The 12691-nt window shown below is 30.6% G+C and overlaps 3 protein-coding genes across 3 annotated transcripts; all 3 read right to left on the reverse strand.

Moving 5' to 3' along the window:
• Positions 1–6225: 6225 nt before the first annotated feature.
• Positions 6226–6961, reverse strand: LOC124912179 (ubiquitin-40S ribosomal protein S27a-like). The gene has a single exon (XM_047452740.1). It carries the CDS (start codon positions 6884–6886, stop codon positions 6416–6418), a length of 471 nt encoding a protein of 156 aa, XP_047308696.1. The 5' UTR covers positions 6887–6961; the 3' UTR covers positions 6226–6415.
• Positions 6962–8098: 1137 nt separating this feature from the next.
• Positions 8099–9211, reverse strand: LOC124912722 (peroxidase 5-like). Its single transcript, XM_047453373.1, has 2 exons — positions 8966–9211; positions 8099–8854 (listed from the first exon to the last, which is right to left on the reverse strand). Exons 1-2 carry the CDS (start codon positions 9209–9211, stop codon positions 8099–8101), a joined length of 1002 nt encoding a protein of 333 aa, XP_047309329.1.
• Positions 9212–10623: 1412 nt separating this feature from the next.
• LOC124912298 (autophagy-related protein 8h-like) lies at positions 10624–12368 on the reverse strand. The gene is made up of 5 exons (XM_047452895.1): positions 12198–12368; positions 12056–12111; positions 11813–11865; positions 10940–11058; positions 10624–10858 (listed from the first exon to the last, which is right to left on the reverse strand). Exons 1-5 carry the CDS (start codon positions 12232–12234, stop codon positions 10770–10772), a joined length of 354 nt encoding a protein of 117 aa, XP_047308851.1. The 5' UTR covers positions 12235–12368; the 3' UTR covers positions 10624–10769.
• Between the last annotated feature and the right edge of the window lie 323 nt (positions 12369–12691).

A 12691-nucleotide genomic window follows, 5' to 3' on the forward strand; every position in this document is an offset into this window, starting at 1 on the left:
AGTTTTTGAATTTATGGCTTTTATTCTCTTATAAAATATCTAAAAAAATTACTTCAATTGTAAGCTCTAAGAGGGTTCAATAAGGTCACTAGAAATTGAACTCAATGTTTATATCTCAATTATTTTTTTAAATATTTGACTTCAAAGAAATCACAAATCGCCTATAGTACTATTATGTTATGATGCTGTCAAGAAATTCGAAAAGAGATCTTATTATCCTTGTTAATGATCTTGATACTTGATATCCCTTTCAATGCTTAATTTCCTGAATTTGATTTTTTTTTTCTTGTAATGGTTTGAATTGTATTTTTTTTTAATAAAGAGTACTAGAATGACTCCCCGATTTCTCAACGCCATAATTTCGTTTCAACTCAAAACGTTTTCAGATTAAATTAAATTCGTAAATTTTTTGTCTTTTTGCCGACTCTTATTATTAAGTTACTCTGTTGGGTTAATGGTAATATTTTTGTAGTCGATATTTATTTAAAGAATGATTAATAAAATTTCAAAAATAATTAAAAATATATACTTTATTTCACAATAATCTTATTTATTAATTTTGTAAAACCAATTCATTAATTATTAGATCTGTATTTATTTATTTATTTATTTATTTGTAGAGAGAAAGTGTGAGTTCAAGATCCAACCCATCACGTTTTCCCTCTTCATTCTTCATTACCATATTCAACGGTTTACTAATCGGTTTACTAATGACTTGCACTTCTCCGGAAACTTTCCCTTCTCCGGCGGCCGACGCCGACGAAGAAATCTTAATCCTCTTGTTCGCCGGCGGCAGATTCTGGGCCGCCGTCATTTCCTGCTGCCGCTCTTTCATGATCTCTTTCAATCGCCGGTCACGAGCCTGTTGAAAGTTATCTATGAGAAATAAGAATTTCTCTAATTCCTCATCTATTTCTCCCTTTTCCATCCTATGATTTTCACCGTCCATTGCTGCAAAAGAGAGACAATTATTAATCTAAGATCAAACGGGGCCTTATATATATAGAGACAGAGAGGGGGAGAGACAGCGGGGAGAGACAGCGGGGAGAGAGATATGTCATTATATAGCCGCCTGATGGTCGGTGGTGAGAACTCACTCATTTGGGTATTATATTAATTTGACTCAGTTCGCATGTTTTTGTCAAACCTGCAATTTCTCAACGTTTTACTGCTACTAAAGCATCATCATCACGTCATCTATTCATCTATTACGATCACCTATTAACGTTAGCAATTTGAGATGGTTGGTCTCATTTTTGTGTTTTTTTAGAGAAATGAATATGAGATAGAATTGGGGTTAGTTTAATGTTACTCTTAAAGGGTTAGTTTGATGATATCGTACATATAGTCCATGTATCCATTAAGAAAGCGTTACATGTACAAAGAGAAAAAAACCAACAAATGAAAAAGGTAATGCTTTACTTTTGTGTATAGGTGTCAATTCATGAGTGGGATCAGTGCTGGTGGTGGTAGCATCGAATTAACCCTCAGAGCATCCCCATCCTTGTACCCATACATAGGTACAAATATGTGCCACATCGGCAGCCACATCACAAATAAATTATACCTCTCAATTTATATCTCTATTCCCCAACCATCTCAAGTACAATTGTGGTCTCACCATCCACATCATCTAATTCATACAATATATTTTTTTGCATAAAAAAGTGGGGTGAGGACCACTTTTTTGGGTTTTTTCTCATTTGTACCCGGTAGCAAAACTTTGCTACTCATCTTTCTTTCTCTAGATTTGTAATCATCTCCCCATTAGTGTACCCAGGTACAAATTCTGTCCACATCAGATTTGTACTTACCGATGGGGATGCTCTCATACAGGCAATGCATAATGCATGTATGATGTATCCATTAAGGCACCGTCACCTGTAAAAGAGAAAAAAATTAACAAATAAGAAGGGTGATGCTTCACTTTTGTATATATATCATTTTATGTGTGAAATACATGCAGATAAGTTAGTTTGATGCTGCATGTAGTGCATTTATTCATTAAGAAAGCGCCACATGTACAAAGAGGAAAAAAATCAACAAATAAGGGAGGTGATGCTTCACTTTTGTATATAAGTGTCATTTCATGAGTTGGATACACCTGTAGTGTAACATCGAATGGAGACACTACCTGAATGTGGATAGCATCAAAATAATTAGGGATTATGGAGGGAATGACGTGGCGCAATATGATTGGTCAGAAAAATTACAAAATTTCTGGAATTAAAAAGTAATTTGGATGAACTAAATTTTTTTTATAAATAAATTGAAATGTTTTAAGAAATTAGAGAGTAATTTCTATATTATTTTATTTTCGAAGTGGGCATATATAGATACGCATTGACTTGTTTGATCTATAATATTTACATATTTTTATTTCAAAACTTAACAAACATATCAATTATTTTATTAATTTAAATATTGAAATTAACCTTTACTTAAATATTATATTTTATATTAATAAAAAATAATATTAATAATTTTGAGATAATTTGGTCAATAATTTTAAAACAAATTTTATTTATTTATTTATTAGAACAAACATAAATTTTTGGGAGAGAAACACCCAAATAAAAAAAAAAAAAATCGAATTCCTAAAACTAACACTTATTCTTCTTTATCTATTTTTATTTTATCTAAATGAGTGAAATAACGGCATCATATAACTTATAAGCTAGCAATAAATTACAATGTCGTAAAATTACTTAAACCATTAAAGAATAAATTATATCAAATCTAAATTATTTGGTTTAGTAGATGATCATGTCAAGTGTTGGTTTGATTGAATTTTATTAGAACTTTTTTTTAACAAAAACTAAATCATTCAATTATTTTTTTTTAATCATTAAATCACTTAATTTATTAATTAAAATAGTTTAATTTTATAATATTAAAATATTATAATAATTTAAATAATTAAAAATTTAATAAACTTATTTTTTTATTATTATTATCAAATAAAATTTTAACATTAAACCAGTTTTAATAGAAACTTTACCAAACATAATTGAGAATTGAAATTATTATAGAGTTCGAGTTCGTTAATATTTTGGGATAAAATACAGTTTTTATTCCAAAACTCAAACATCTTATCAACCATCAAATTAAATAATTTTATTATTTAAATACCAAAATTACTCTCAAATTTTATTCCATCTCTTTCTAAACCATTATATTTTCACCTACACCATATTCTTTAAAGTCAAAGGGTAAATTAGTCTTCAAATTTTAAAAATCAATTTTTTTTTAATTTTTACCAAACAAGTATTTTTAAGATAAAACCCAAGTAAAACTCAAAAAAACCTTTTACTCAAACAAACCCTTAAAGAATTAAGTTATAAGAGTGAAGCAAAGTAATTTTTTCAAACTATGTAGAAAGGAAATGAAAAATTAACTATAAATAGTTTAATGAAAATTTATATTTTCAAAAAAATCTTTAGCATAAATATACAATAAACTATATTTTATAATTTAGAATTAAATTGTATTTTTATGTCAATTGATGAAGAGTTTCTAAGACCAGACAATTTGAATTTCCTCAAAAAGTACAAAAAAACTAAAATAATAATAACTTAGAATAAAGTATAAGAAAACATAAATATTTAATTTCACAACTTCTATACATTTTCCATGAAATTTCTCTTCACTATTAAGATAACTTCTCATTATTGTCCTCTTATGAGAAAAATGAGCTTCCTTCAATTATATTGTATACATTTAATTGAAATTATGATATAAGCACAACCAAAATTGACTGGTTTTTATCAATTGTCAAATCAGATTTCAATGAAGTGTGAACACCACCAACCTTTAACCCTAGGTTGAATTACTACAAGTCCAACTTGAGTCAAAACTGAGGTTTTAAGTTAAACTTATATATTACATCAAAATAGACTTCAAATATCACCTTGACCACATCACATGTAATTGTTGGATATTGTAGGTTAATTGCAACAAAATCATGAACCCTTAACAATTTAAAATCTCTTTTCCATTTCTATTTACCCAATTCATCTCTTTCTTTCAGGTTTCAGAGAGGAATGCGATCTCTTCAATCTCGAGATGCCACCTAAATAACTGCGATCAATTTCGGGATACCACATAAATAACGGGAAAAAAGGGTTTGAGGTTGGGTTAAACTACCTACATCTTGGATGGTCAATTTCGGGATACCACATAAATAACGGGAAAAAAGGGTTTGAGGTTGGGTTAAACTACCTACATCTTGGATAGTCTCGATGGTCTCACGTCACTACAGAGATTAGAGATATATATAATCTTTCATAAATAATACTGCAAGACTAAAACATGATGCAAAGCACCAAATGGAAAACAATTGAATCTTGTAAACTAATCTGACACTAAAATAGAACAAAATTATTAGTTCAAACAATAAACAATTAATCAATATAGAATAAAAAATGTAAGAATGAGTAAATACTTAGAAAGGTAATAAACATGTAATAATAAAATATGAAAAAATAAAAATAAAGAATATTTAAATATATATTGATTGATGTAATAGAAGAAATGTACTAAAATTATATTGAATTGATTTGAAATATTTAAATAACCCAAATAGAATAAGTACTAGTTTTCAAACTCACATTTATAGATACATAATTATGTAGAAATTTGATAATAATGGTATTGACTATCAATTTTAAGTTCCAAAACTACAAATTTAGCTTAAATATTGAAAACATACATTTTAATAATAGTAGTTAAAAACTAAATTTTAATTTTATTTGATAAAAAAAATGTAAATTTAAGAAACATTGGTATGAAAATATGATTAGTTCTCAACACGAGAAATTTCAGGACAATATACTCTACAAGGTGAGAATAGAACAAAGGAAGAATGTGGAGGTTCCTTGACCTTCAAATAAGCAAGAAAACATCTGTTTTAAGATAAACTTTTGAGGAAAAATATGATAATCATGAAAGCTAACTGAACTAGTTAAATGTAATTCAACTTAACTTGGGACCAAATTTTGACAATACTAAATGAACTGAATATTGAGGGCATTAGATCAAACGCATTATTGACTCAATCAAAATCCAAACAGATCAAAAATCTACTCAATCAACATAAAAGATCACAAACAAATCAACAAAAACAGCTAAACCAGAGAAGCAATATATGTATATTTCAGGAAGCAAATTAACAAAAAAATTGATTAGTCATTGTAATTTATAATTGATTTAGTTCATAAAAACCATCTTTGAAAAAAAAGAATCAAACAAAGGTGAATATGATAAGCAAGTTAGCTGTCCAAATATCAGCCAACAAGTACATATGAAGAAGATCAGTCCAAACAAAGGATCTTTTCAATTTACATCGCCAATTCTAGGGTAGTTTATGGGAAAGCATTTAGTTTCCTTCAATCTCAGATGTACTGAATTAGGTGCAAAAGATCATCATCAAGTAAAAAATAAATCTTTGAAACCGTAAAAGACAAACATCAATAACAATCATTCAAAACTTAGAAAAATACAGCAACACCAGATAAGCAAATATCTGTATATTTCAAGAAGCAATTAGACCAAGAACTTGATGGGTTATTATAACTTATGGTTGATAGTTGTTAATAAACAATCTTTGAAAAAAAAGAATCAAACAAAGGTTTCTATGATTACTAAGTAAGTTGTCCAAATATCAGCCAACAGTACATGTGAAGAAGGAACAGAAAAAACAGAGGATCTTTACAATTTACATGCCCAATTCTCTACCAAATGCATACTTCTAGTATGATCAAGAATTTCCAAATTACAAACCTAGGGTAGTTTATGGGACATCATATACATTCGTTCAATCTCAGATATAATGAATTTGGTTGGAAAAGATATAATCATCAAGTAAAACATAAATCTTCGAAACTATAAAGAACAAACATTCATAAAAATCATTCAAAAGTTGCATCAAAAAAGAAAATTAATCAACTTGGTTGGTCATTGTAATTTATGGTTGATATAGTTCATTATAAACAACCTTTAAAAATAAAAAATCAACCAAAGGTTTCCATGATTAGTACATGTGAAGAAGAACAGACAAAACAGAGGCTCTTTTCAATATACATCCCCAATTCTGTACCAGATGAATACTTCTATTATCAGCAAGCATCTTCCAAATTACAGATCTAAGGTAGTTTATGAGACATCATATACCTTCCTTCAATGTTCAATCTAAGATGTACTAAATTAGGTTGCAAAATATAATCAATCAAGTAAAAAAGAAACCTTTGAAACCATAAAGAACAAAGATTCATACCAATCATTCAAAACTTAACCAAAGTCGATTTGCAACAAAAAAAGAAAAATTGTAAAACATCCTCATACGAATAACAAAACAGACATTAAAGAAAGTTTACTAACTGTCTTTCAAGGGGCAATATTAGATAGATCCCTAAATTCAATCGCCTCCAGCCTTCTGGTAAACATAGGTGAGTCCACACTTACCACAGTAATGACGATCGAAATGATTAGCCATGAAAGTTCCAGCTCCACATTCAGCGTTAGGGCACTCCTTACGAAGCCTCTGAACTTTGCCAGCCTCATCAACCTGATAGAACTGAAGAACAGCGAGCTTCACCTTCTTCTTCTTGTGCTTCAACTTCTTTGGCTTAGTGTAGGTCTTCTTCTTTCTCTTCTTGGCACCACCGCGAAGACGGAGAACAAGATGAAGAGTTGATTCCTTCTGGATGTTGTAATCAGCTAGGGTTCGTCCATCTTCGAGCTGCTTTCCAGCGAAGATCAGACGCTGCTGATCTGGAGGAATTCCTTCCTTGTCTTGGATCTTTGCCTTGACATTGTCGATGGTGTCGGATGACTCTACCTCAAGGGTAATCGTCTTCCCGGTTAGGGTCTTGACGAAGATCTGCATCTTCGATTGCTCTCGTTCTCACAATTTCTCTCTCTATGTATCTCTATCCGCTTCGTTAGAAATGGCGACGGCTGCGAGAAGAAAGATAGGTTATATAGTTGTGAACCCTATTTAGGTTAAGATTATTATCTGTTAAGTGGGCCTTTTTCAAAAGCCCAACCTCAAAATTGAAATGTTTTCTTTAAGACAGTATTGGGCCTCAACTTGAGTTTTTTTAAAAATTGACTAAATAATTTATCTACCATATAATACAATTAATAAATATTATAATCCAACTAAAAAAAATATTAAAATTATTAAAACCAAATGTTTTCAAAAATAACTATTTTATTAGTTAAATAATAAAGATATATAATTTAGTATATTTTTTTTAATTAATTTTTTTTAAGAATAATTTATATTTGAGGTCGGTTCCAAATGATAGGTTCTATTATGTATCACCTTCACAATTTAAAGAATAAGTCAAAAGTAATAAAAAGAAGGAAAAATCCACATATTAGTGTGAAAGTGGTACAAAGTGGAAAGTAAATTTTGAAACTATCATATACGTCTTTTTATATTTCATTAAATGTTCCAAAGTAGACAAATTAATCGTTTTCATTGAACAAAACAAACATTTGATTAATATTCAGAATCACATATAATTAAGCATTTGCATTGTAATTGTAATGTTAAAGAATAATACATAAATTTAATCTAACTATTTTGAGGTATATTGAGTGAGTTTTGTTTTTCACTTTTGCATAATCAATAGACATATACATTTTTTTTTATATTCAATTGGATGATCGAGACTCATTTTCACGTGGGAATAATATCATTCATATCGATCCAAATATCTCGACAAATCGTCTACTTTTTATAACATTCTTACAATTTTTTAAAACTATATACGGTATACTATAATTTGAAATGTATTCTTTAGAATATTAGCTAAAAACATGTTATTTCTAATTTTTTTTATCTATACATTATTTGAATAATGTGTCGTTCATTCTTCTAATAAGGTTAACAAAAACTCATGATATTATTTCAATCTTTGTGCTTAGACATATTTCGTCATTACTTGTAGATTTTATATTTTATCATTAGTCTTTTACACAAATTAAAATAAGTATATAATTAGTTGTTTTAGAAATAGATCAAAAATAATTATAAAATATGTAACAGACATATGATATTTCCACAAGTAACCTTAATTAGTATTCTTGATTAATTAGTATTCTTGACACGGCAATTCAACCTAATCTCTCCATTATTTCCCGTTAAAACCCCAAGTTTCCCCATTTTCACCATACCAGTAACAAATTTCCTCGACCAATCCGAACCATACCTAGCATTCTTCACCACCTCCTTCTTCATCGATTCATTAATCAACATACTCTGATCCGAAACAAACAAACCCTTATTACCAATCAAATCCACATAATACTTATTATCCAAACGATCAGGCGTAATCCCATCCTGATTCACCGTCGTCTTCGCCATATCTCCTTTACAAATTCTCTTCAAAACCGCCGCGTACGACCGATCCATCGTCGGATCGACGGTCGGATATAATCGGCTAGCAAACGAACTGCAATGGGCGATCCCAATTGAATGTGCACCTGATAAGGTTACCATTTCGACGGCATTGAAACCCTTGTTGGCGAAAATGGCGGCGTTTTGGGTGGCGTTGAAGAAAGGAGGAGGGAGGTTGCCGGAAACGTCGGTTAAGAGAGAGATTGTGCTGTCACGGCGACCGGAAGGTTGTTCGTACCATATGTTTCCGAGTTTGTAGATACTGTCGCGTGCGGCGAAAGCGAGGATGTCGGCGCATGAAACGATTCCTGGACATGTTGTTTCGAGTTTTGTTTTGGCGGCGTCGATTACTTGGAAGCCACGTAAACTGCCATTGTTGGCTGGATGGTCTTTTTCTACTAGTGGTTGTCCGGTTATTGAATCTAGTAAAACCGATGCATCGCAACCCTACATTTTATAATAAATGTTTTTATTGTTGGTGTTATTTTTTTCCTAAATATGTTTTTATTTTTTTTTGTTGGCCATGCATACGTAAATATAAATGAAGATATTAATTACCTTAACAAAGCAATCATGGAAGTGCAAACGAAGAAGACCGGCGCCGAGGCCAGGGTTTAATGAGAGAAAGTGGTTGACTACACTTCTCACTATATACTCCGCCGGAGGGCAACTTGATCGGTAAAAGTTCTCCACGAGTTTTACCTTCTTCGCCCTACCTGCTCCGGCGCCGGAGATTATTAATACTATTGTTATAAAAAATACTAGATAATTCCGGCCACACCTTTTCCGGTACTGGCACTTCATCATTCTATTCCTTCTACACAGTTTTAGAGAGAGAGACAAGATTATATTATTTACTCTCTTTGTCAAGATTGATGGAGAGTGATTAATTGATATTGTGATTTTTAAATAAAATAATTTAGTTTGGTATATATGTTATGAGAGTAATGAAAACGTGCTGAGATGTAAGCAATTGTTTTTAATCTTATTATATTTTAAAATTCATTACTTATATATAAAGTTTAATAAGTAATTAACTCATTACAAAATGTAGAACTCAATAACTACAAACTTAAAATAATAATTGCTTTAACACAATTTTAGTATAATGGATAATTGTATGTATTATCTTTTTTTACTATCAGAATGTAAAAGAATTCCCCTATTTTACATAATTCTCATTTTTTAAAATATAATGATTATTAAAAAAATATATATTACTTTTTAATTAATATGACACCTATATATTATTTGACTATTGATTTCAATAATATATTACTTCTAACCGTGCTATATGTATAGATTCCTCCTAACTTTCAAGGCAATATTTTTATAAGTTGAAAAAAGGTTTGAAATTGTCAAAAATAAATAAATAAATAAATAGAAGAAGTTTGTAAACTATATTTTCTGAATACTTTGTGTTTAAGACTGACAAAAATTTGATGGGTTCACGATCTATACATGCTTCACACTATCAAAAAAAAAATTAATACATTATAAATAAATAATAGGGAAAATAAATGCAAAAATAATTATTATAATTAGGGACATTAGTGGTTTCAAATTCCTTCCTCCTCCTATTTCATTTAGAACCGAATTTACCTATCTTTTATTTTTATACATATTTTAGAGTTAGGTGGAGTATAAGGATGCAAATGAGTAAGTACTTGATTAAGTATTTTGTTTTTAGTTCGAGTATTTTGTTTTTAGTTCGAACGAGTTTATAAATTTGATCTCGACTCGAAAAACTTGAACTAAAATTAAATTTATAAATATTTGTGAAGAAAAAAATATTTGTTTTAGACTTTATGTTTTAATATTAAAAATAAATATATTATTTATTTTCAGACTCGAAAAAACTCGACAAATATTATGTGAGCTCGAACTTGATTCGAATATTAAACGAGTCAGCTCGAATCGGTCAAACTCAAGTCAAACTACGAGCAGCCTTAAGGAGTCAAACTACGAGCAGCCTTAAGGAATGCTCAATTCAGTTTGACTCGGTTTTCATTGGTTGAAATTGCCATCCCTATATATATGTTAGATGAGATATCCATATTAGATAGCATGAAAGAAAAGGTCCTCAATTTCAAGGGTTTTAGCAACCATAAATCATTTAGACACTACTGGCCAAACATCGAGAGCAATGGGTCATTTAAACTCTATTAGGTCAAACATAGTGCGCGAAATGCGTTCTAAGCTGAATTGATTAAGCATGAAACAAACTACCCTTAAAGCTTTTCATTAATTAATATATCATCATATCATATATAGAAATGTTGTCAATGTTATCTTATTACAGTTTGCTAAGTAAATAACTAGATATTAACATTTTTCAACACAAAATGAACAATAATAAACATCAGCCAAAGGTTTTCTCGCTGCTGTAGCACATGTAAAGGAATCCATCTTCATCCTTGAACGATGTATATATGTTTTCAATTAACGTTGCTGTAAGAACATACCCATTAGTAGCGCAAAGTAGAAAGAAAGCGGTTTGACCATGTTAAGACAGGGGAAGAAAAACTTTACATGTTTGAGGCAGTGTATTTTGAACAAACACAAACATAGCTTTCCCAGGTTCCAATTCCATTCTTTTGCTCAGAATGTGAATAAACAATCCAACAGACATGTCCCGAGGTGCTAGGTACCTTTTCTCAATTCAATCGCAGATTGAGAAATATCATCAGATCAGAATAGAACAAACTCTCAAGTCACAAACAGTGATTTCAAGTTCGATAGTAAGAACTTGCAGAATGCGAATAAACAATCCAACAGACATGTACCTTTTCTCAATTCGATCACAGATTGAGAAAACATCATCAGATCAGAATAGAACAACTCTCAAGTAAGAAATAGTGATTTCAAGTTTGATAGTAAGAACTTGAAGAATGTGAATAAACATTAATCCAACAGACATGTCCCGAGGTGCTAGGCACCTTTTCTCAAGTCGATCACAGATTGAGAAATATCATCAGATCAGAATAGAAAAACTCTCAAGTATGAAATAACAAACAGTGAATTCAAGTTTGATAGTAAGAACTCGCAGCAACCCAAGAACAGAAATGGCTATTAGCTTACAGCCTAACATTTTTTTGGAAAACGGTTAAAAATCGTTTCATTAAATCCCCAAAGTGGGAGGGTCAGAAATCAAAGCTAAACAAACTCTAGATATAATTAAGGATTACAATCAAAAAAACCTTAAAAAAACTGGTTAGTAGCATTCATACATTAAAAACAAACAGAGTTATTACATCCTAACATTGATGATCATTGAATCAGGTGAATGCATATTTAAAGAGATTGAATTATGTTTAAGCTTGCAGAATGTATATGGATTTGATTTCCATGGTTTGGATCGATATCATGTGAGTAATTCATTCACTTACAAACCAAAGAACTTACTTTTTCTTCTCCATCTCAGGTAGATCAGTCTTTGAATATCTTTCAACCACAACCTGCAAAGAAGCAACAAAGAACAACTCATTTCAAATTTGCCAAACGTGTTCAGAAGATCGTTCCAAGTAACAGAAACAAAATCAAAGACTTATCTTTCAGTATATAATCTAATTATGACCTAATTTCTTCAGCTAAAACAGATCATTACAGTTACAGGAACGAATTAAACCCTGGAATTTGATGACTTACGGGAATTCTGTCGGGATACTTGGCTAAGATGTCTTGCGATTCACGGAGGCGTTCATCTGTAATAAAGAAAATTGAAATCTGACAACGAATTTCAACGTTAACAGCACTATGTAATTGAAAAGGAAGGTAAAAATAAACGAACCGAAGGAGAACTCTTGCTTGAAGGGGATTGTCTTCATCACTGTTGAGGGATGGATGGATGAAAAGGAGAAGACGGAGAAGATGATCGATTGAGGAAGGATTGATCAAAACGTCTCTTTCTCTCTGTCTTCTGTAAACCGCTTTCTTGACTTCAACTGGTATGGTTTCCCCTGCTCATACGACACCGTCTTCAACTTTTAGCTGGTTTCATTTCTGACCTTTCATTTTTATTTTATTTTATTTTATTTTTTACTGTCTCATTTATATTTTGTTTGATATTATAAAATTTGTGTATCCTTAAATAAGCTTAAGCATTTGTGTCAAATAATACTATGTCATTTGTCTAAGTAGAGATTTAGAGTTGCAAGTCGACTAATCCAGCAGGGTGTAACGTTGATTTTGGAATATCTACGGAGGAATAACTACGGAGGAATAACGTGTGGACATTTAGTAATGAATTGTTATTTTCAAATCAGATCTTCTGCTACCAGTGTT

This window comes from Impatiens glandulifera, chromosome 8 (assembly GCF_907164915.1).
Source record: "Impatiens glandulifera chromosome 8, dImpGla2.1, whole genome shotgun sequence".
Lineage (NCBI taxonomy): Eukaryota > Viridiplantae > Streptophyta > Magnoliopsida > Ericales > Balsaminaceae > Impatiens > Impatiens glandulifera.

Excerpts from the sequence above, each read along its gene's own strand:
- LOC124912179 (XM_047452740.1), bottom strand. The coding sequence starts at position 6,886 with ATGCAGATCTTCGTCAAGACCCTAACCGGGAAGACGATTACCCTTGAG.
- LOC124912722 (XM_047453373.1), bottom strand. The coding sequence starts at position 9,211 with ATGAAGTGCCAGTACCGGAAAAGGTGTGGCCGGAATTATCTAGTATTT. Across the intron at positions 8,855-8,965 it reads TCCATGATTGCTTTGTTAAG|GGTTGCGATGCATCGGTTTT; the intron begins GTAATTAATATC and ends TATAAAATGTAG.
- LOC124912298 (XM_047452895.1), bottom strand. The coding sequence starts at position 12,234 with ATGAAGACAATCCCCTTCAAGCAAGAGTTCTCCTTCG. Across the intron at positions 11,059-11,812 it reads CCTGAGATGGAGAAGAAAAA|GTACCTAGCACCTCGGGACA; the intron begins GTAAGTTCTTTG and ends AATTGAGAAAAG. Across the intron at positions 10,859-10,939 it reads AAATACACTGCCTCAAACAT|CAACGTTAATTGAAAACATA; the intron begins GTAAAGTTTTTC and ends ATGTTCTTACAG.